Genomic DNA, 22,461 nt, shown 5'->3' on the forward strand with positions numbered 1-22,461 from the left:
TGAACTCTGACTTGTTTATAAAGTATAGCTACTTGTGATAACTGTACCCTGAATTGTTTTCCCCAATGTCACCCTGACAGAGGAGGCAACGAATGGGGAGGGAGTTAATCCAGAAGTGAGGAGACAAGCCATGGATATTGTGATATGCAGATGTGCCCATTAATAGAGAGACATGAACCCTACCTTTTTTACAACTCACCTACAAAGGTAGAGGCCCCTTGTTTGCAATTCCTTTTGGACTGATCCAGCATTAGTCATGCTTAGAGTATACCCACGGAAATAACTGAAACTGAGTTTTGCCTTACTGATTCCAATGGGTGTATTCTAAGCATTTTAACATCTAGATGCAATCTTATACCTAGGATTTGTACTGATTACACAAGCCTTCATTGTGCCAAGAAATCTGATTCTCAAACAAAATTGTCACCACTTTTATTTTGATTTTATAAATTATTCAAGGTACACGAATTGTATATATTACATTCTCACAGAAATGGATTTAAGGATGGATACAATGCATATCTTGTATTTACATTTATATTTAATGTATACACTTCTACCAAGTCAAAGGTTGTCATTAGTAATTCCTTTAAAATGTAAGAAGCGTCCTCTTAAAGCAAAGGTGGTAATTGTATGGCCCTCTAAATGTTGGAACTGCAGCTCCCAGCATTTTTTGCCAGTGGCTATGCTTCCTATGGTTGCTGGGCGAGGTAGTCTAACAATATACCACCCTTGTCCTAAAAGAGCAACCACAAGGCCATCTACACAATCTCTTTGGCACACAATAATAATGAAATGCAAGTATTGTATGATAGAAGGAATCCCTGACATATGTCCCTTTTTAGTATATTTACAGAATACTACACCAGTGTTTGCTATACAGATGAGTTTAACACAATGACATTTTAGCTTGGGGACTAAAGCAATAATAAGATGGTTGGGGTGCTTTTTGGAGGGAAAGAGGGATGAATCTGCTGAATTGCTTTCAGAATCAATCTTTTAAAAATGTTTTGATTAAAAGCCATAAAATTGAGCAAATGATATGAAAGCATTTTTGTATATCTAGGTGGCTTAATGCAAGAAAATTGGGGTGAATGAGCGCATTTTAGCCACAGATATAATAAACATATTTTTTTAAAAAACAGTGGCACATGACATGGCTCTTAATGCATGAAGAGCATTTTGCAGGATTCCATGATTGTGGCTTATATGGCACATGCCCATGGCCCAGGCTATCACAATACTCTCCGACAGCTCTTCACACCAGTTAAAGTTGGACTCTCATTTCCCATCAGCCCCAACCAGGAAGGCCAAGGATAAAGCCATGGGAGATGCAGTCCATCCAGACAACTTCAGGTATCCCACATTTCCTTTAAATCCACAGGTGTAATTAAATTACACTCAAACTAGCAGTTTTGCCAAAGAGGCTATAGGAAATGATGAATACACTTTGCAAGCACCTTTCTGAAAACCAGAGCAGACAGAGCTTGCCCTAGGAAGCTGCCATAGACAAGAGCAGACTGCTGGTTCTATTTGCCCAAAAATGTAGTCTCTTTCACAATTTACAATTAGAGCACTATAATGTCACTTCAGATGCCATGGTTCCATTCTATGGAATCCTGGAACTTGTAGTTTTGTGAGGTATTTAGAATTCTTTGCTAGAATTCTGTTCTAGTGCCGTGCCAGATTACAATTCTGTAGGGTGCAGCCATGGCAGTTAAAGTGACCTCAAGCTGTTACAATTGTGGAGTGTGAAAAAGACCTTAACTCTCAGTGGAAACAGCTTGCCAGGGTTTCAGACAAGTATTTCCCAGTTACCTGCTTCCTAATCTTTTAAAATGGGAAATTTTAAAAACACAACAGCAAACAATGTCTTTTGCCTGCCTGCAGAACGGCACGTGGATGCTGCCAAAATGCCTCTTGCCGTCCCATTCACTAAACTGATGTGAAAGCATGTACCAACACTGAAACATACTTACCTGTGGAAGTATGCTCTCACATGTCCTGGTATTTCTTTTTAAAATTCTGTTATTAAATGGCAGTAATTTCACAGGCCAAATTTTCCTCTTTCATACTGGCTCAATCTAAGTCAAAACGAGCTCTTTGTTATCTGGATTTTTGAGGGGCAAAGGTTAGACTAACAGCATCTGTACTACCAGTGTACACGTCAATATGACAACAAGCAACCCAGTAAAGTATTAGCAGTTTTAACAGGAAATGCTTTTAAGGTTACCTTTATGTTAATATGTCATCCATAAGTTCCAATGAGCCTTTGAAATCCTCTGCAAGTACAGAGCAGCTACATTCACCGCATCCTTTGACAGCAGGGTTGGAAAACGTGGTCTTCTAGACGTTGTTGGAGTGCAATGCTCATCCGCCTTCACCATCTGGCTAGTGCTGATGTGAGCTGCAGTTCAGTAACATCTGGATGCCCAAACGCTCCCTACCTCAGTTTTACAGCAAAAGAGGAATATAAACTGCATTTACTTAAGACATTCAACCATACTGTGTAGCTTTTCTACTAATTCAAATAGCAGTCTATTTTATGGCACTCCGTTTGCTACAATAAAAACCTACATAAATGGGCAATCCATTTTTGACATTTTCCCTATACTGTATGCGTAAGGAGAAATTTTGCATGAAGCAGCCATTATTTTTCTACAGTGATTCAGTGCTTACAAATCCGCTGCCAAGTATCGGTAAGATCTTATTCACACAGCAAACAGCAGCATTTCAATACTCTTCATGACAACGTAAAGCTTTTGTTCGTAAGAAATAAGACATCTCTCAAAAGCAAACAGCTCATCCTTCATTCTCATTTAAAGGCCTGTTTTCTGGGCACAGAATTAAAGATCTGTATATCACATATATATTTTCTCTCTCTTACTAACTTAAAAGATAAATACCCTTTATGGAGCTTAAATCTATTTAACATGGGAACAGAATGTGGTGGGCCTCCTAGTGCTGGACTGCAGTTCCCATCATCCCTTACCTTTAATTAGGCTAGCTAAGGTTGATGGCAACTACAATCTAATATCTGGAGGGCCACAACTTCTCCACGTTTCCTTTAAAGTGGAAAAATGCTGGGCCTCCACATGCAGATGGACACCCATCCAACTCAGCCAGAATGACCAGATATGATGGGAACCATATAGTCCTACAACCCTTGGAAGGCCATAGGCCTCTTCCCTTTTAAATCAGCATAACTAGTTACATTCCAGGGGTTCTTCAGCCTGGACCAAAAGACAACTGAGCATGATGTGACATCACTTTCATTTGTCCAAAATGGTGGCCACTAAAGTGCATTGCAATCCTCCAGAGCAACAGTGGAGTTGAAAATTGGTAGGCGCATTCTTTATGGCACGGGAACATGCCCACCCTTGCACTAGAAGCACCTCTGGGGAAAAGCAGGGCAGGATAAGGCAACAATAGGCTTTGGCTAACCAGTTGCCTTTAGCTAGAGTTTGGGAGGTAGTTGAGGGGATTCTGGGAATTGTACTCCAAAAAAGGAACTTTCCCAAACTTTACCTTTAGCAAACTAGCAACAGTACAGCAAGATATAAAAGCCACTTCTTTATCCATCCTGCAGAACAGTTTTCCAAGCCCATCCAAAACAAATGGCCATGGCCAATGAAGGTTCTAGAAGCTATCCGTGATCATCAATTTGGCCTCAGCCCAAAGCTACTCAAAAGAAGTGTTGCAAAGATGTTTTATATACTTGGTTATGCAGTGATGTGCCCCCTCTCCTACTCCCTACCCCCCTCTAACTGCAGTACAAAAGTTTCACAATGAGTTCCAGTGGCAGTACTTCCCCGCTCCTCCATCTACGGTGTGTAAGGGGGTGGCTTTTCAAAAGGTGGAAAATACGGTGGAGAGTAACGGGGAGGTGCTGTGGGAGACCACACGTAGCTCGGCGATGGCGATAATGACGGAGGATCAGATGGCGTGGAGGCTTGAAACGTGGTGGAATGCTGGAACAAACAGGAGAGGCAATAATGAATATGGATTACTTCACTTTTCAAATGTGGAGAGCCTTCATTATGGTTTGGTCTCAGCTGCTTCATCCCAAGAATATGGGAAGAGAACATGTAGTGACTCAGATGATTTGTTAATCTTATCACTTGAAGAGGGCTTTAGAAATGAGGCCCAAGGCTGCTGGTGATGTTACAGGGCTTTTTTGTGTCTTTGTTGTTATTAACCATCTTGACTTGACAGCATGCTTTTGCTGTAAGTCAAGGAGCAGACAACCTTTTCCAGTCTGGGAGCTGAATTCAGTATGAGAAGTTCTGGGGCAGGAGTGGGCAACTGTCAGAGGCTAGTGGAGTACATTCAGTTTTTAGAAAACAACATTTTGTGCCCCAAAATGCCATCTAGGGGACTGTGGCAGCATTTTAATCACATTTTTGTTCCTCTCCTGCCATTTTAGGCCTACTGAAGAAATCTCTCAAAGCCAGAGATGTTTCCTGTTGTTGTTGTTTATATGTTGTTGTTCTCCTGAGCCTAAAATTTATTTTTCTAGGACTAAAATGAAATCAAGTTCTTAGGGGCCATAACTCTGGCAGCCATGCCAAAGGCAAAAGGATGGGACCAAAAATATCTGGATATTTTAAGTTCAAGATCTTGTGGCCAATATCTAAGCCACAGCACAGGAATTTCAACCTTTTAGAATAAAGGATAAACTTGTCCAAATACTGCTGGGCTTGACTTGGCCTCAGACCCTGTGCTTCCCTAGCTCTATTGTAAAGCAACATACAAACAGAATTAATCAATCAATCAATTAATTGGCTAAAGGCTGCATGAAGGCCAAGAGCAGCAGGTTTTCTTTTCTGGAAACTTCAATTTACACAAATTAAACAAAGCAGAAAAGGGTAATCAGCTTCATTGCAACAAAGTTGCAAAAAATAACTTTTAGTGCAAAGAACAGCTAAACAAAGTACCAGCAGGGTAGATGCAAATTCCCTTTTTTTCTAAAGGGAAACTAAAGCAGGGTTTTATGAAGCAGGATTTTATATGTGGCACTCCAGATATTGCCTGCAACTCCCATCAGCTCTAACCAGCAACCAGTGATAGGATGGGCATGATAGGAGTTGTAGTTCGCCAACATATGGAAGGATTATGTTTCCCAACCTGATACAGACAGACTACAAAGCAAAGAAGGGCAACTGCAGAATAACTGGTGATGCATTTTGATGTGTGCCACATACCTGGAAGTCATATGCCGAATATGGTGGCAGGTGGGGAGTGCTGTGATAGTATGTATTGTAAGATGTCACCTGGGGTCTTGAATAATAGGATACAGCTGACCGAGGATTTTCAGATGTACAGTTAAGAGCAGGGAGTGAGGGAGTCTGTAGACATAATGGAGAATGGAAAACTTAGTATGTGGTCAGTGTACCTCAAAGAAAAGAAGAAATGAGACTATTGCCAGAGAGGTCTGAGAAGAGAAACGAATCCTGTTTGCTTCGAACTCTGTACATAAACAGGTAACATTCAAGAGGATAAACAGTGGTGTACAATGGCACCATATGCTGCTCTGGCTCAGGTAGCAAAATGTCTTGGGCCAGCCTGCATGGGTAGTTCCCATTCATTTCAACCCAGAAGGCTTACTAGTGGATACTGCCCCAAAGAGCACTCACCTTTTACTTTTAATTTCTAATGTTGTTTCCACAACTTAAAGAGTTGGGAATCTCACAGCCCTCCAAATGTTGCTGGACTGCAATTCCTTGTGTTCTTTACCCTTGACAATGCTGGCAGGGGCTCCAGGAATTGCAGTCCATCAACATCTGGAGGGCTTCATTATTCCCACCCTAGATTAAAGCTTTTTTGTCAATTCATCACCATTATTTTTAAACCAGTTGGGAAAGGGCTACAGTTCAATTGGAGAACATGTGCTTTGTATATAAAAGGTCTCAAGTCAACACACAGCATCTGTGGATAGAGCTATGGGAAAGACTCTCACGAGAAACCCTGAAAGGGCCTTCCTGTAGATATTTTTGGCCATAGTTTAATAAAAGCTCATTTTTATTTTTTGTATTTGAACATTCCCAAGTTCAGCCCCTGATATCTCCAGGCTGAACTGGGGAACAGAAAATCTGGGGAGTGGCCTCCAATTATTTAGGCCAACCTGATGCCCTCCAGATGTTTTGGGCTACACTTCTCATCTGTCTCTGCCAGCTGAGCCAACAGCCAGGAAGTCTATGAGATGCAGTTCAAATCATCTGAAGGGCACCAGATTTATACCTGTCATTCTCAGCCTTTCACCCCCAAGACTTTTGGCTTTCAGTGCCCATAATTCCAGACCACTAACCATCTCTGGAAGGAGAAAAATGAGAACTATTGCTTTAGACCAGGGGTAGGCAACCTTTTGGAGCCGGGGGCTGGGTTGGTGTCCCCCAGACAAGTTGGGGGGGGGGCCGAAGCCGGGGGGTGGAGCTTCCACCCTCTGGGGCGGGGCTGCATGCTGGGGGCGGAGTGTCCACCCTCCAGGGCAGAGCCATCCTCCAGGGCGGAGCCACCCTCCGGGGCGGAGCCTCCACCAAATCCCTCCAAGGAGGAGGAGGCGTGTGCCCGCCCTCTCCTCCTCGGTCCCTTTCTGGACAAACACCCCCAACCTGCATTCCAAAACACACACAACAGCACAGTTGTGCATTTCACATGGCTTTACTTAATATGGCCTCTTGCATATTTCAGAGGCTTATTCCATAATCAAACCCCTTGGGTTTAATACTTAGCATGGTTTAACATGGCTATGCATATTGAACATGTCAAGGTGGTTTCACCGTTCTTGGACCAAGTGTACTTCTCAGAAATGTGTACTTGGTCAAGGGACTTTGGTTTTTCTTCACTGCGCATGGGTTTGTAAAAATCACAGCAATTTACATTGGCCTTGCCTCAGAGGCTTTCTGATATCAATATCACCATTAAAGAACCAAAAACACACAGAAAAGGCACTTTGGAAAGTCACACTCTCTTGGCTTCAGAAACAGTGCGTGCATGCCTCTCAAGCTGACTCATATCATTATCATTGTCATCATCATCATCATCACCACACTATCATCGTCAAAGCAAGGGAGACTTGTTAGCATTAAAAGCACACAAAACACACTTTGGAAGGTGACACTCTCTTGGCTTCAGAAACAGTGCCTCCATGCCTCTCAAGTTGGCTTATATCATCATCGTCATCATCATCATCATCATCATCATCATCATCATCATCATCATCACCACACTATCATTGTCAAGGCAGGGAGACTTGTTAGCAATTAAAAAGAATGCAAAATAAAAAAACCCATGTGGCCTCTGGCCACTCACCACCTTCTCCTCTTCCTCCTCCTGCTGCCCCATCTCCTCTTCCTCTCTCCTCTTCCTCCTCCTGCTGCCCCCATCTCCTCTTCCTCCTCCTGCTGTTCCTCCTCTTGCTGCCCCCATCTCCTCTTCCTCCTCCTGCTCTTCCTCCTCTTCCTCCTCCTGCTGCCCCCATCTCCTCTTCCTCCTCCTGCTCTTCCTCCTCTTCTTCCTCCTGCTCTTCCTCCTCCTGCTGGCCCCATCTCCTCTTCCTCCTCTTCCTCCTGCTGCTGCCTCCTCCTGCTCTTCCTCCCTCCTCTTCCTCTCTTTCTTCTCCTCCCTCTCTTCCATGCGCCGCGCGGCCTGGGGGCAGGACGGAGGAGACAGAGGAGGAGGTGGGCAGCGCGGGGTTGTGCGGAGCCCCGCGGGGAGGCAGGGAGGGCCGTGCGGAGCCCCGTGGAGAGGCGGGGAGGGCCGCGCGGGGCCGTGCAGAGCCCCGCGGGGAGGCGGGGAGGGCCGTGCGGAGCCCGGCGGGGAGGCAGGGGAGGGCCGCGCCGGTCTTCAGCCTTTGCCTCCTCCACCCCAGGCCGCGCGGCCCTCCTCTTCCTCCTCCGCCACCATTTTGTTTTTCCCGTCCTGGGAAAGGTCGCGCGAGACTTCGGCCGCCATTTTGAAAAATAAAATGGCGCCCGGAGCAGCGCGGAAACGGCGGCAGGACTGCGCGGGGCCCGGCAGAAAGGCCTTGGCGGGCCGGATCCGGCCCGTGGGCTGTAGGTTGCCGACCCCTGCTTTAGACAATACCGACACAGATGACTCAATAACCCAAGTCTGCCTAAAGCAACTTCATATCTTCTAGCTCAACATTTGCCAAGATTGTTTTTCTATGGAAAAAACAACAACAATGAAAACTGGATGGCTCCCCACAGTTTTCTACAGATATCCTCTTACCATATCTTTAAAGCCACCCAGGATTGCAGCAGTGATGATTCCCAGAAACAAGCCCACAATGTTCAAGATGGTCGCCGACCAGAGCAAATGGTAAAGGTGGATGATATCTTGGCAGCTGCTGACATCAATGTACTCATAATACCCACCGGAAATCTCCACTCTGTTGAAGAAACATCTGCTTTAAAAGAAATCCTCAACCTCAATATGCTCAGTTGTACAAGAAGGGGAAATGGACTTTGTCATGAGATGGACCTGTACTTAGTACAGCCTACATATACTTTTCTTCACATGGGAAAAGTTTGGCTCCTAATTTACTTATTTGATTTATATGTGCCTTTCTATGAAGACCAGGACTCAGGGTGGCTCATGCAATTAAAAGATGTTGACAACCCCACACCCCCAATTTATAATACTAAAACACAATTAAATACATTTGCTGAGATACAGTGCTGTGTCTGTGTTTCGTAAATTTCCACATGTGGAGTTATGAAAAGTTTGTGCAGTGGGACCCTTGTGTTGAATGGAGATATTGCACAATGAAAAACAACAGCAGAACTGCTTATTTTAGCAGGGATATACACAGATATACATTGATTGAGAATGTGCATCTATATATACAGTGGCACTGATTGCTCCAGTTCGGCACTAACTGACCCCTGTGAAGATCTGAAAGAGCTGCATCACCTCATCCAGCCCTTTGAAAATTAAGGGCAAAGAACATGGTTTTACCTATTTACAGTCAGAAGAATCATGCAGTCCTATACATGTACTGTATATTCACTATTGAGCTCACTGGGACTTACTCCCAGGTAAGTGGATACTGCTGGAATGTTTGCCCCCTCCCCCAACCTGTTGTACTTTACAATATACATATGATTGTGCAAGTAGTTATATTTATTAGGATGTTGCACAAGGGTGGTATGCTAATGTGTTGTGTAAACCAATATTAATCTGTTTTAACTGTTGTACAAACAGTTGTGCTGTTTTGGGTGTTGTGACACACAACAATGCTGCCAAAATTTTTGTGCAATGGGGCTATGCCGCATGTCTCCAGCATAGCTATATTTGTGTAAAGTCATGGTACACAACTGGATTTTGGCCATACTGTTCTGCTGAGAACCGCCTTTCCAAAAAAAGGCTAATGTGGCCTTTAAAAGCCCACAAACAGCTCAAACCAGAGTAGCACCATTGATCATGTGTGGTACAGAGTAAGGCAGGGCAGGGGAACATGAGTAGCTGAATATGGCCTTATGGCTTTATGTTGGCCACCCAGATTAACAGGCAGAAAAGAGTACAAAGTAGGACAGACTGAGTCAACATCAGCCGTAGGTTCTGCCAGCTACTTACTCAAGAAAGCAGCCATCTAAAATTCCACTCTAAGAATGTTCCTTTTGCACACAGAAATTGCAGAGTTAACCTATGATTAGCTCCCTGTTCAGTTACACATCCCATGTTCCCATGTTCCATTCTTCCCTCACTCACCTTCCACAGTTGTATAGGTCACAGCAGAAACAGGTGTTAGTTTTAATCTTGGGCATGCAACTTGTACTTCGGTGTTGGGGGTGGCAGACAGCCTGAATGAATGAGAAAGAAAGAGGCATATGGATGCTGGGAGCAGCCTCCTCTGTTATTCCAAAGAACACAGTGGGATGGTCTTAAAACACCCTTCCCCAACCTGGAGCCCTTTCTGAGGTGTTACTATAATTCCCATCATCCCACAGCCAGTTGTGAAGGCTAGGGATGACACCTGAGACATGACCTTGGATTGGGGAAGAATGTTTAAAACCAATTCAGTGCTGCTCTGAGGCTGATTCTTGCAAGAAACCCTGTTACTGATGTTGTACCCCTTCAAACAAAAAAAGTCGGGGAGCCACATGGATGAATGCTGCTCTGTCTGGAAATAAACAAATGTATTCCTTGCATGCAGAAATCTAGCATGTCAAGTAAAACTCTTTCATTTGAAAACTATTTTTACTAGCTTTGAATTTTTCCTTCCTACAGAGGAGGACATCCTTTCCTCTCCCTACCCAGCCAGCTATAGTGGCGCATTCCAGAAACCAATTTATGGGAACCAAATTTCTGAAGAACTGAAAAGGCTAAGTGCCCTGCCTTCCCGGCGGGCAGAGTAGTTCGCTGTAAGCCTCCACCTTTGATGCAGACTTGGCACACTGACAGAAATACCCACCTCTGGTGAGGCTGTACTTTTAGAGTAGTAATGACACCGTCCTGCATACAGGGGCCTAAGATCCTGTAAAAAGAAAAGAAAAACAGCAACCTTTTTTATTTAAAGGAAAAGGAAATGGAAGTTAGGTTCCAGCCCAACAAATTATTTACCAAAATAGTGAACAGATAAAGGGCCAGTCCTACCTTTATTTATTGTTATATTTACATCCTACCTTTCCTCTAATGAATTCTAATGCAGTCTCTAAAGAGAGACTCTCTTCTTCCTTTTCCTCACTTTATGTTAACAGCTTTTTCAGCTATCTGGCTTCTGAAATAATATTACAAAATGCCCATACTCTCAAACATGTTTACAGCCATGAGGAATAGTGCCTTGCTTTATGAAATCTAAAGTTAAAAATATTAAGAACTGAATTTTGCCCCTCAATGCCTTATTCTGTGCTCCCCAAGCTTAAAGGCATTAACACAGCCTTCCCTACATACTTGGCAATCGTCACCCACAAACCTCATTTGATGCATACTCACTATGTGCCTGGCAGCAAACACACCATCCACAATGGCACAGCAGAAGGCGGCAATAACACCAAAACTGATGAACACGATCGAAGCAACCAGCTGTGGAAGGAAAAAGAGAATGTTTCATGCAGCTGTCTGTTTCTGCGTCAAGGGTGTAACATACCAACAACACATCCATGTAAAAAGCCCTTTTGTGAAAACACTAAGGACTTCAACTTCTATTGCACAAGGAGAGTCAGCTTTTTGAAATGTGTGTCTCCCAAACACACATTTTACCAGATGTTTGGGGCATATTCTCCGTTTCCTAATTATATTATCTGGAGTTCTTTGTGGAAGGACACAAAGTGTATTACGTACTCTCCTGCAGTTTTGTTGTTTATGATGCTACTGACTATCTTTCATTCCTTTGCTAGATAGTGACCAGAACAATCTGTTGATGGGAGCTAATGGTTATCTGCTTTCTCCCTTATGAAATAAATATCAAAAGCACACACTCTATTATGCTGTAGCCACAAGTCAGCTATGTGCACAGACTGTATTCCTTCCCAAATTCTGGGGCTGCATTATTGTTGTTGTTGCTCAGACTATCTGCTCAGACGGTGGTAGGCATCAACTGTTGTGACTGTTGATATTACAAGACAAAGAATCGGAACTCTGGAAACACAACTGAGAATGTGTTACGGAATGGAATGAGAAGAGCCGTTCCCCCCAATGTGATTCCTGCAGCCTGGACAACTGGTCAATGAGGAGAGCTACCAGGACACACATCCCCCCCAAGGCTGCCATACTCCCGTTGTTCCACCTATCTGACATTTACCTGGCTGCTTGCTCCAAGGTACAGACAGATTAAATTCTCACAATTGATGGTTTATAACAGGAGTGGGAAATGTCAGACCCGGGGGAAGGGGCAAATTCAACTCCAGATGGCCACCCTCCTTTCCTATGTCATCATCATCTGGTGATTTCCCAGTTTTTGGACAGGCCTTCCTTCATTCTAAAAGGTTGAAAAAGTGCCACCACAGCTCAGTCGCTGGTAGCAAGAGCTTTTTGCTAAAATCTGTTGCTATTTTTCATCCCACCCTTCTGCCTTTGGTTTAAAGAGGTTCTCTACTCTTAATTCTCAATTTCTGACAACAGCTGAGAAATAGGATTTTAAAAAAAGGAGGGAGGACAGAGTGGTGGGAGGAAATGTGGCAACTCAAGGATTATGCTGTATATAATCAAATTATACAATGGAACTACAAAAGATATGTTTTGGGAGGGCAGGAGGCAAATAACCACTTAATATTTGTGTGTGTGTGTTTTTTTCCATGGATAGCTCTTTTGCTCCATGACAGTTGATGACATAGTCCAGATTCTAGGTTCTTCCTTCCAGAATAGTGGTACTCAGTCTTTGAAGCTCCAGACATTTTGGATTTCAACCCCCACCATCCTTAACCATTGGCCACAATGTTTGGGGCTTGGTGGAAGAAAAGTCCAAAACATCTGTAAGAACAAAGGCTGGGAACTATTGATCTATGAAGAGTAGAGGAGATATATAGAGGGATTCAGTCTGGGCTAACTCATCATAAAAGCTGCTAACTCAAAGAAGTAGCCCCTTCAATTGGTTGAGCTGGTGAGAAGGGTCATTGCTCAGCTCTCCCTAAAGGATCGCCAAGTGGAATAATGGCTGACTGAAGCAGCTGGCCAGTGACGGTTCTGAGCTAATGGAGAGGGTTTGTTCTCTCACCTCTCCCTCTGACGCAGCCAGGTTCCTGCTGGCCTCTTAGTCTGAGTGCCTAGGTGACCATCTGGCTTGGGTCTGGCTCCCTGCTTTTCTACCCCATTCTATCTGAACTGTGAAGGTGTATTAGTGTAGTTTAGGAGTTACTGTTTGATCTAATATTTGGAATAAAAGCTGCAGGCTCTCTGGTAGAGGAAATGCAGAGGCTGGAAAGGTTACCTTTTGAACTTCAGCCTCCCAGAATGGTGGCTGGGAATTTCTTTCCAGAACCAGATTTGGACCCAGTCCATGCCACAGATCCTAGACTGAATCTCCAGCATCTCAAACTGAGGTAGCATATGCTGGGGGAAAACCTCTTGCTTCAGATCTTGGTGAGTTACTCTCAGTCAGTGAAGGCAACAAAGAGCTAGAATGAGCAAAGTTCTGACTTGGCATAAAAGAGCAGCTCCATTAACAGCCTTCACAGTTCAATGGCAGATCCTGTACTAAGCGGGTTCAGTCGTTTCAGGCAAGGCTGGCAAAAGACTCCTGTCTGAGATTGGCAAGCGGCTGCCAGTTAGTTCTAACAATACTAAATAAAATGGATGAATGATTGGATGATATAAGGCAGCTCTCTCAATTTTCCTTCTCCAGCTGCAGACTGAAACCCTGGCTCTTTAGGTTTCAAGCAGAATTCTTTTCTAGCACTACTTGAAGATTCCTGGTGTTCTCTGGTGGTCTTCCATCCAAGTACTGACAATGCCTAATCCTGCTGTGTTCTGGGTGTGACTGTGTATTCCAAGCAGCACTATATGGTATAGGAACTGTAGCTTATTTTGGAAGTGTTTCATAAGAATATAAGAGCCCTACTGGATCAGACGAAAGGTCTATCTAGTTCTGCATTCTTTTTGCACAGTGGCCAGCTAATTGCCTTTGGGAAGCCCTGCAGTAAACACTTTAACTATAGAATATGCAAGAAATATATAAACACTTTAACTATACAATATGCAAGAAACTTCTCATTCTTTCTGTCCTGAATTTCCCACCATTCAGTTTCAGTAGATAACTACAAATTCCAATATTAATGAGAAATACACTTTTCTCCCTTTTCATACTCTTCTACCATGTCCCCCTTTACTCACCTTTTTCTAGGCTAAACAGCTCTGAACACTGTAACTTTTTCCCAGAGGTGATTTGCTCCATCCCACTGATAATAAGATGTGCTTTGTTCATGTGGAACACTGGTCAAGCCTCTCAGGCTCAACTGGGCCCCTCTAAAATGGAGGGTGCATCCAAAATGTGGTGAATATTTCCACATCAGTAACTGCAGGCAAGAGTGAAGCAACTTAAGGATCTTTTCACTCATTCATTTATAAGGAAACCCAAGAGTGTCAAATCCACAGGTTTAGTGTACTCTGTGGTGGTTATATAAAGGTGTTAGGTTCTCAGGTGAACCATGGCTTTTAAAAAAGCAGCAGGGGTCAATTTTAAATCACACTGTCACTTGAGAAGGGACCATGAATGGAATGTGGGTAGCTGCAACATGACCTCAGTTATTCAGATAAAGATGGCCTGAGCCAGCTGCTAGATGCTACACCAATATTTGCAAGTGAGGAGTAAAGGCCAATTCTTATGACACACTGGGGATGTTTGAAAGCAGGGACGCACCTGGTTAGGTGCTGGCTTTCAATGCCATTCTGGCATGAGCATATTAAGCTGGTATGTGGGAATTCAGTATCCTGTTCCAGCTTGTCCAATATTGTCTACTCTCCAGTGTCTGAGGCAGATACAAGTCTTTGCTGTTGCTTGCAGCCTGATCCTTTCTATTGGAATTGGAGGGAACTGAACCTGTGACCTTCGTTTTGCACCATTCATTTGTAGAAAAGTTGAAAGCAATCCATGGCTAAATATTACTGTTGTTTACTAAATCAGAACCTGAGCACAGTGGGCAAATAGCCACTTGGGGAGCTGACTATTTTAATTCCACTGAGAGTTCTGCTTTTCTTCATTGTGGAACTTAAGGCCACATACACAAGGTTCTAAGGTAGTGTCCCATCCAAACAATGACCAGCCTGAAATTTCTGTAGCAATTAGAAACAGCATGGTTGTACCATCATCCACTGCCAAGTCACACTTGGGATTGCAACCAGTATACTTTTGAATCTCATAAGAAATCCAGAAAAAAAGAAAAGAAAGCATTCTCAAGATGATAACAAAAGATGGGGGTACCCGCTAGACTGAAAATAATATGGAAAAGAAATGGCCAGTTATACCACCAGCAATTTCTAGGTGGAATGATTGGCCATTTAAATGTTCATGACTGTATCTATCCCAATCATCACTTTTTAAAGTCCAAAAGTCAAGCCTGCTCCAAACTATTTTTTCCTCATAGAGTAACATAAAAGGTAGCAGTTTCTGCTTCTAGAACAAGGAAATACACAGCAATTATTAAAACATTTTTCTATGATGTTAAAAAAATAGTAGCCTTACAGCTGTTTAACTTACCATTTGCCTTTTATTTTCTATCAAGTTTGATCCAATAATTCCAAGAAACGACCCAAAACCAAGCTGAAAGGCAAAGATTTGAAAAGCATTAGATTTGGAAGTAATCCAGGATAACAACTTAGCACATACACAGAATTAGAAAGGAGGAAAGGGATCACTAAAAACACAGAGAAATACAGTTGCCTTTTCCAACATGTGAGGGATCTGTTTCGACCCCCATGAAAATGGCGACTTGCACATATGCGAGTACCATAGAGAATAGCGTGTGCTCCCTTTTTAAAGATAGCAGCTCGTCCCTCCCACGAAGAGTGAGACTGCAGACTCCAAGTAGTCACATATGGAGGAACGACTGTATTTCATTACTTTGAATACTTTACCAATCCAGAGGGCTCAAAAATTTAAAAAAGAACAAAAAATTGGCAGACTATCATAATAGCATTCCTAATTTTTATAGGCAAAAATTATTGCCTATAGCATGATAAAACAGGAAGTTTTCAACTGAGAGAATGCAAGAAAAGAGAGAAATGTATTTTTGAAGGTTGACAGATAGCAGCAAGATTGTTAGAAATATTTATATTACTGAAGTAGCTCAACATAAGTGAAAGCAGACAGCTATTTGAACCAATGACCTTAAGCTAGGATTTCACTTACAGACTGGGAAAATGAAGCCCTCTAGAGATGGTTGGACTGCAACTCCCAGCATTTCTCCTCACTGTTCTATGTTGGTAGAACTTATGGAAACTGCAGGCCAATGACAAGTGGAACAAAACACATAACATTCCCCATCTTGAGTTTAGTCAGAAGGTGCCACCAATTTCAGAGACATCACAAGGAGTATATACAGACTACACATTGTACTGTTAGAGCTAGCAAATCTGTTGATGCCCTGGTTGATCTGTGGAATAGGGAGACGCCCTGGGTGGGTGACAGAACTGATCCTATTTGGATGCAGATCAGCTATTTTGGATCTCATCCTAACCAACAGGGATGACCTGGTTAATGGGGTGCAAAGCAAGGGGTGGGATCCTTAGGTGGAAGTGACCATGTTCTCCTGGAGTTTGTTATACAGTGGAAAGGAGAAGCCAGGCATAGTCAGACACGCCTTCTAGATTTTAGGAAAGCTAATTATAGTAAACTTAGAGAAAACTGGGGGTGATCCCATGGTCAGAAATACTAAAAGGGAAGGGAGTTCAAGATGGATGGGAGTTTCTCAAAGGAGAGATGCTGAAGGCACAATTTCAAACAGTTCCAATGAGAAAGAAAAATGGGAGATGCCTCAAGAAACCAGGATGGATGAGTAAGGAACTTTCAATTGAGCTGTTTTAAATGGAACATGTATATGAAATGGAAAAATGAGGGAATCACCAAAGGAGTATTCAAACAAATAGCTAGCATGAGGAGGTAAAGTCAGAAAAGCTAAAGCGCAGAATGAACTCCGGCTTGCTAGAGAGGTTAAGAACAACAAAAAGGGTTTTTTTTGATATGTCCGCAGCGAAAGGAAGAAGAAGGAAATGGTAGGGTCACTGCGTGGAAAAGATGGCAAAATGCTAACAGTAGACAGAGAAAAGGCAGAATTACACAAGACCTTTTTTGCCTCAGTCTTCTCAGAAAAGGAAAAGGGTGCTCAACATGATGATAATGGAGCGGAGGAAAGAATAGGGGAATTTCAGCACAGAATAAGTAAAGAGATAGTAGAGGAATACCTTGTTAATCTAAATGAATATAAATCTCCAGGACCTGATGAATTACATCCAAGAGTATTAAAAGAACAGGCAAATGTAATATCGGAGCCATTGGCAATAATCTTTGAGAACTCCTGGAGAACAGGAGAAGTGCCAGGAGACTGGAGGAGGGCAAACGTTGTCCCCATCTTCAAAAAGGGGAATAAAGAGGATCCCAACAATTATCGTCCAGTTAGTCTGACATCAAGACCAGGAAAGATTCTAGAGCAGCTCATTAAACAGAGAGTCTGTGAACATCTAGAAAGCAATGCTATAATCATAAAAGGTCAACATGGGTTTCAGAGAAAGAAGTCATGCCAGACAAATCTGATATCTTTCTTTGATATAATTACCAGCTTGGTAGATGAAAGGAATGCTGTGGATATAGTATATCTTGATTTCAGTAAGGCCTTTGACAAGGTTCCCCATGACATTCTTGCAAACAAGCTAGTGAAATGTGGGTTAGACAAGGTAACTGTTACATGGATTTGTAATTGGTTTACTGGCTGAACCCAAAGGGTGCTCAACGATGGCTCCTCTTCATCCTGGAGAGAAGTGACCAGTGGGGTTCCACAGGGCTCTGTCCTGGGGCCACATCTTTATCAGTGACTTGGATGACAGAATTGGGGGCATACTCATCAAATTTGCAGATGACGCCAAATTAGGAGGAGTAGCTAATACCCCAGAGGACAGGATCAACATTCAAAATGACCTGAATAGACTAGAAAGCTGGGCCACAGTTAACAAAATGAACTTCAACAGGGAGAAATGTAAGGTACTGCACTTAGGGCAGAAAAATGAAATGCACAGATATAGGATGGGGGACACCTGGCTGAATGAAACTACATGTGAAAGGGATCTAGGAATCCAAGTAGACCACAAGTTGAACCTGAGTCAACAGTGTGATGAGGTAGCTAACAAGGCCAATGCAATTTTAGGCTGCATCAATAAAAGTATAGTTTCTAGATCAAGAGAAGTAATAGTGCCACTGTATTCTGCTTTGGTCAGGCCCCACCTGGAATATTGTGTCCAGTTCTGGGCACTACAATTCAAAAAGGATATTGAGAAACTGGAGTGTGTCCAAAGGAGGGCGACTAAAATGGTGAAAGGTCTGGAAACCATGTCCTATGAGGAACGCCTTAGGGAGCTGGGGATGTTTAGCCTGGAGAAGAGAAGGTTAAGAGATGATATGATAGCCCTGTTTAAGTATTTGAAGGGATGTCATACTGAGGAGGGAGCTGACTTGATTTCAGCTGCTCCAGACACTAGGACCCGGAGCAATGGATGCAAGCTACAGGAAAAGACATTCCACCTCAACATTAGGAAGAACTTCCTGACAGTAAGGGCTGTTCGACAGTGGAGTGGAGTGGAGTCTCCTTCCTTGGAGATCTTTAAGCAGAGGCTAGATGGCCATCTGTCAGGGATGCTTTGATTGAGAGTTCCTGCATGGCAGGGATTGGACTGGATGGCCCTTGTGGTCTCTTCCAACTCTACGATTCTATGATTCTGTCTTTGCTTGGGGCACCTAGACAATGAAGAAAGAGAAGCATACTTGTCCCACCACGTTTGCAGCTTTGACTTTTGAGTTTTGATTATTCACAGATTTTATTAGTGTGTTGGAGTGGCTTTGTCTAAATCTGGTTGGGGAAACCACCTGTTTCCTTTCCTAGAGAGGGAAGCTAATTACTTCTCAGTTCAACAACTGTAATCTATTCTATATGGCACTGTTCAGAAGCTACAGGTAGGGCAAAATTCAGTGACTAGAGATGTTGATGCAAACGTGAACATGCAGAGTAAACTTGGAAGCCTTGTGTTGAATATAAACAACTGTTAGTTGCCGGAGCATGCCAGGAATGCAGCTGCTAGAAGAAAAGCACACCGACGCCTGGCTTATCTCTGTAGAGGCACTTTGTTTATTTGTTGCCAAACGCGAGAACCAACACCATCCAACTACAAACCCACAAAATGTACAAACAGACATCTGAGCTTATATACACATTTGCCATGTGGCAATCTAGCTCAACCCCTTCCTGTACAATTCCCTGTGAATCTTGGAATATCTTTCCCCTTGCAAAGATGGCACAGTATATTTATGTCTTGCTATGTGCTTCTGGCACACACTGGGACCTTGGACATCACCTGCTGGTTTGAGTCCCAGCTGCAGCCAATTCCAGGCTTCTGCAAAGTGAATAACCATTTGCAAAATGTTACATCTGAACATTTTCATACACTCTTTAGAGACTATCAAATACAAATCAACAAGCTCAGTTCAATTTAAGGACTACTGAAATGTGTTCTGTGTGTAGGAAGAGACCACAAGGGCCATGCAGGAATACACAATCAAAGTACCATGCTTTGGTTGTTGGAGCGCTATCAACCCTAGCCAGCAAAGCCGACAGTGAGGACTAATGGAAGCTGTAGTTAAACAATATCCAAAGGGCCACCTAGACGTCACAAGAAAACACTCAACAGCCAAAGCAAGTGAATAAGTGAACACTGTCCCTTCAAGACATTCCAGTCCGAACGATTTGGAAGATTCACATGGACTTCAAGACAGACAACGATGTTTCTCAGCCAAGTTAAGAATTCTATACTTACAATAACCCCTGGATAATAACCTCCGACTGAGACGTTTTGGGTCCTTGTGGTGGCAGCAAGGCCAATGGTCAGAATTAAGAGAGACACAATGAGAAGCGTCACCGTTACGTAGAGCGCATTCTTCTTTCTTCTATTGAAGGATCCTAAAGACATAGATACACAGAGACAAAAGAATGTGATAATCAACCAAGTCAGTAGCAAGAGGGACTGGCTTCCATAGGCATTATATTCACTTGTAATTCTTCAGTGGTGTTGTAAAATAGCTACAACAGCACAATAGTAGTGCCACAATAAACTACAATTCCCAGCATCCCCTGTCATGGAGCCAGGGCAGTCCAGGGACTGTTTCTTCAGTGTGCTTTGGTCTCTCTGTCAGAGAGCTCCAGTGCTACAATAAACTACAATTCCCAGCATTCCTTGGCGTGGAGCCAGGGCAGTCCAGGGACTGTTTCTTCAGTGTGCTTTGGTCTCTCTGTCAGAGAGCTCCAGTGCCACAATAAACTACAATTCCCAGCATTCCTTGGCGTGGAGCACTCTCAAAGAGAGGCTATTTCTGATGGTGTTGTGGCCTTTCTCTGCCCCCAAACTACAGCTCCCATCATCCCCCAACATGGAGCCCTGGGCTGGGGTTATTTCTTTCTCCCGTGTGGAGGAGAGAGAGCCGCCCTCGGGGGCCTGAGGCGGGGGCTCACCGAGGGAGACGGAGACCGGGAGGGCGCTGCCGGAGGCCGGGGAGGAGGAGGAGGCCGGCCTCGCCTGGGTCAGGGCCTGGCGCATGGCGGCGGCGGCGGAGGCACCGAGGGTCTCGGCCTCGGAGGCCCTTCCTCGGGGCTCATCCTCTGGGCGGGAGGCGGCTGAGGAGCAGGAGGAGGACTCAAGGCCTCGGGCGCCTGCGCAACCCGCCCCGAGCCTTGGAGCAAGGCAGCCATTTCCCCTCCCCGGGCCAGGACTCGGCCGAGGGAGCCAAAGGCGTCATGCAGCAGCTGAAAAGGCCAATGCGATTCTAGACACAGTTATAAGGAAGTGTAGCGCCACTCTTCCTCTGCTTTGGTCACTGACTCAGGCCTCGCCTGGGACATGACTGGGCCCAGTTTGGGGCACCACAGTCCCTACAAAAGGGGATGTCCAGAGAATGGGGACCAAAATGGTGAAGGGTCTGGAAGCCATGTCCTATGAGGAAAGGCTTAGGGAGCTGGAGAAGAGAAGGTTAAGAGGGGACATGAGAGCCCTGTTTAACTGTTTGGAGGGATGTCACACTGAGGAGGGAGCAAGCTTGTTTTCTGCTGCTCCAGAGACTGTGAGGAATGGGTTCAGGTTATAGGGAAAGGGATTCTTTTCATTCATGGGATTTCCCATCTTTTTCAATTGAGAGACATAAAGCTAATGTGAAAGGAGGACATCTCCTCTTGAGAGTTCATGTGAGGTTTCATGTGCATTAACTGCCAAAGGTAGAGCTCTGGGAGCACATTGTTTGCGTTCAGTGACTACTTTCAAGAAAGAATGATGTTTGCCACCTAAATGTTACTCTCTATGATTTAGTTCTAGATACTCCGTGGTGGAAAAAATGCTCTGGCATTTGTAAGAGGTCTGCTGTCGATCCTCCTTTTGAAAGAATGGTATTTAAGTAAAAGGAAACTAAACCATTTTTAAAAAAGTGCAATAAAGGATTAAATAATGTAAAGCAATATTTTGAATGCAATTCGATACCTGTCTACTAAGAAGCAATTCCTGTTTAGTTGAACTGAACCTCTTCCAGGCCCCATTGAACCTAATGGGGCTGCGTAGACATCTACAGGACTGCGCTGTAAAGCTAAGTCGCCAGTTATAGATGGCGGAGCCGTGTTGATTTGTACTGCAACTTTTACAGTAAGCTGGGCTGCAAATCCTGTAGATGCTTTACACTTTTGCCAGAAGGATTCCTGGCATATTTCTGTGCAGAAAAATAGTTTCTTAATTTTAAGAAGCAATTGCCCTATGATCTGTTGTGTGCTTGTTCCTTCCCCCTAAAACAGATATGACAAACTGCACTTTTAACCAGTAGCCGGCAGAAGGTAAGGAATTTATCACAGGAGGCTAATAATGCACAATTACAGTAGGATCATAGCAACTTTGGCAGGTACCTATCACACTTACCACACTTATCATGAGGGGCATCAGTGGGAAGGTGCTTTCCACCAACAGTTGAAATGCAAAGCAATAACAGGAGAGACACTAATGGTAAATACCTGCTGAGATGCACTTGTTCTATTGTAATTGTGCTTTGCTAGCCCTGTGTGATAAACGCCTAAGACAATAAACTGACAAAAATTTCTGACTATCAGTTGCAACAATAGCAAGAAACAAAATGACTGCCCCCCCCCCCTTTACACTGTTGAAATTCAGAAAAGTTTGGAGTAACCTAGGCCTGTTACAGACTGCCAAAATAAAGCTGCTTTGGGTCCCTTTGAAGAGATGCTATTTAAATGATGCATGGGTCCTAAGAGTCTGGAGGTCGCGCCAAAGCCACACTCCATTCCTAAGCACTGGAGGGCAGCTTTGGTGCAGCTTCTGGATTCTTTGGATGCATGCAACATTTAAACAGCATACCTCCAAAGAGACCCAAAGCAGCTTTATTTTGGCAGTCTGTAACAGGAACAGATTTGACAGCATTCAGTCCTGACGCCAAACAAATTCCTGGGGTCAGGATTCTTTAGACTGAGTGTACATCTTTTCCACTATGCTTTGCTTGGAAGATGTGACCTAAGATCCCAGCAGGAAGAACCCTGCTTGGAAGACTTAACCTAGATTCTAATGGTTCTGGGGGGGGGGGAACCCAAAGATGATCCCATTAGCCCATTAACCACCAGTCTCAAATAGTGAATTGGGACTTGGGAGACTTGGAGGCTCTGATCCCTTTTTTCTCTTCATCTTCCCACACTTTTTAATATGTAAAATGTAAACATGCTGAGTTAAATATTGAATTTATTTAAATAAAACTAATTTTCTAATTTGAACAATGTTGTTTCC

At 43.7% G+C, this 22,461-nt stretch overlaps 2 protein-coding genes across 2 annotated transcripts in view; one reads left to right on the forward strand and one right to left on the reverse strand.

Annotated features, from left to right (window-relative positions):
• Positions 1–415: 415 nt before the first annotated feature.
• TMEM255A (transmembrane protein 255A) lies at positions 416–20,416 on the reverse strand. Its single transcript, XM_042480568.1, has 9 exons — positions 20,148–20,416; positions 19,456–19,598; positions 15,137–15,199; positions 10,939–11,028; positions 10,418–10,480; positions 9,715–9,806; positions 8,233–8,392; positions 5,205–5,348; positions 416–3,971 (listed from the first exon to the last, which is right to left on the reverse strand). The coding sequence occupies exons 1-9, from the start codon at positions 20,230–20,232 to the stop codon at positions 3,825–3,827; spliced, it is 987 nt and encodes a 328-aa protein (XP_042336502.1). The 5' UTR covers positions 20,233–20,416; the 3' UTR covers positions 416–3,824.
• The window catches only part of ATP1B4 (ATPase Na+/K+ transporting family member beta 4), a 28,505-nt gene continuing 26,451 nt past the window's right edge, over positions 20,408–22,461 (forward strand). The window contains exon 1 of the mRNA XM_042480571.1: positions 20,408–20,873. The gene's annotated coding sequence lies outside the window, so the exon portion shown is untranslated. The remainder of the gene's footprint in view (positions 20,874–22,461) is intronic.

Source organism: Sceloporus undulatus, chromosome 7 (genome assembly GCF_019175285.1).
Source record: "Sceloporus undulatus isolate JIND9_A2432 ecotype Alabama chromosome 7, SceUnd_v1.1, whole genome shotgun sequence".
Classification (NCBI taxonomy): domain Eukaryota; kingdom Metazoa; phylum Chordata; class Lepidosauria; order Squamata; family Phrynosomatidae; genus Sceloporus; species Sceloporus undulatus.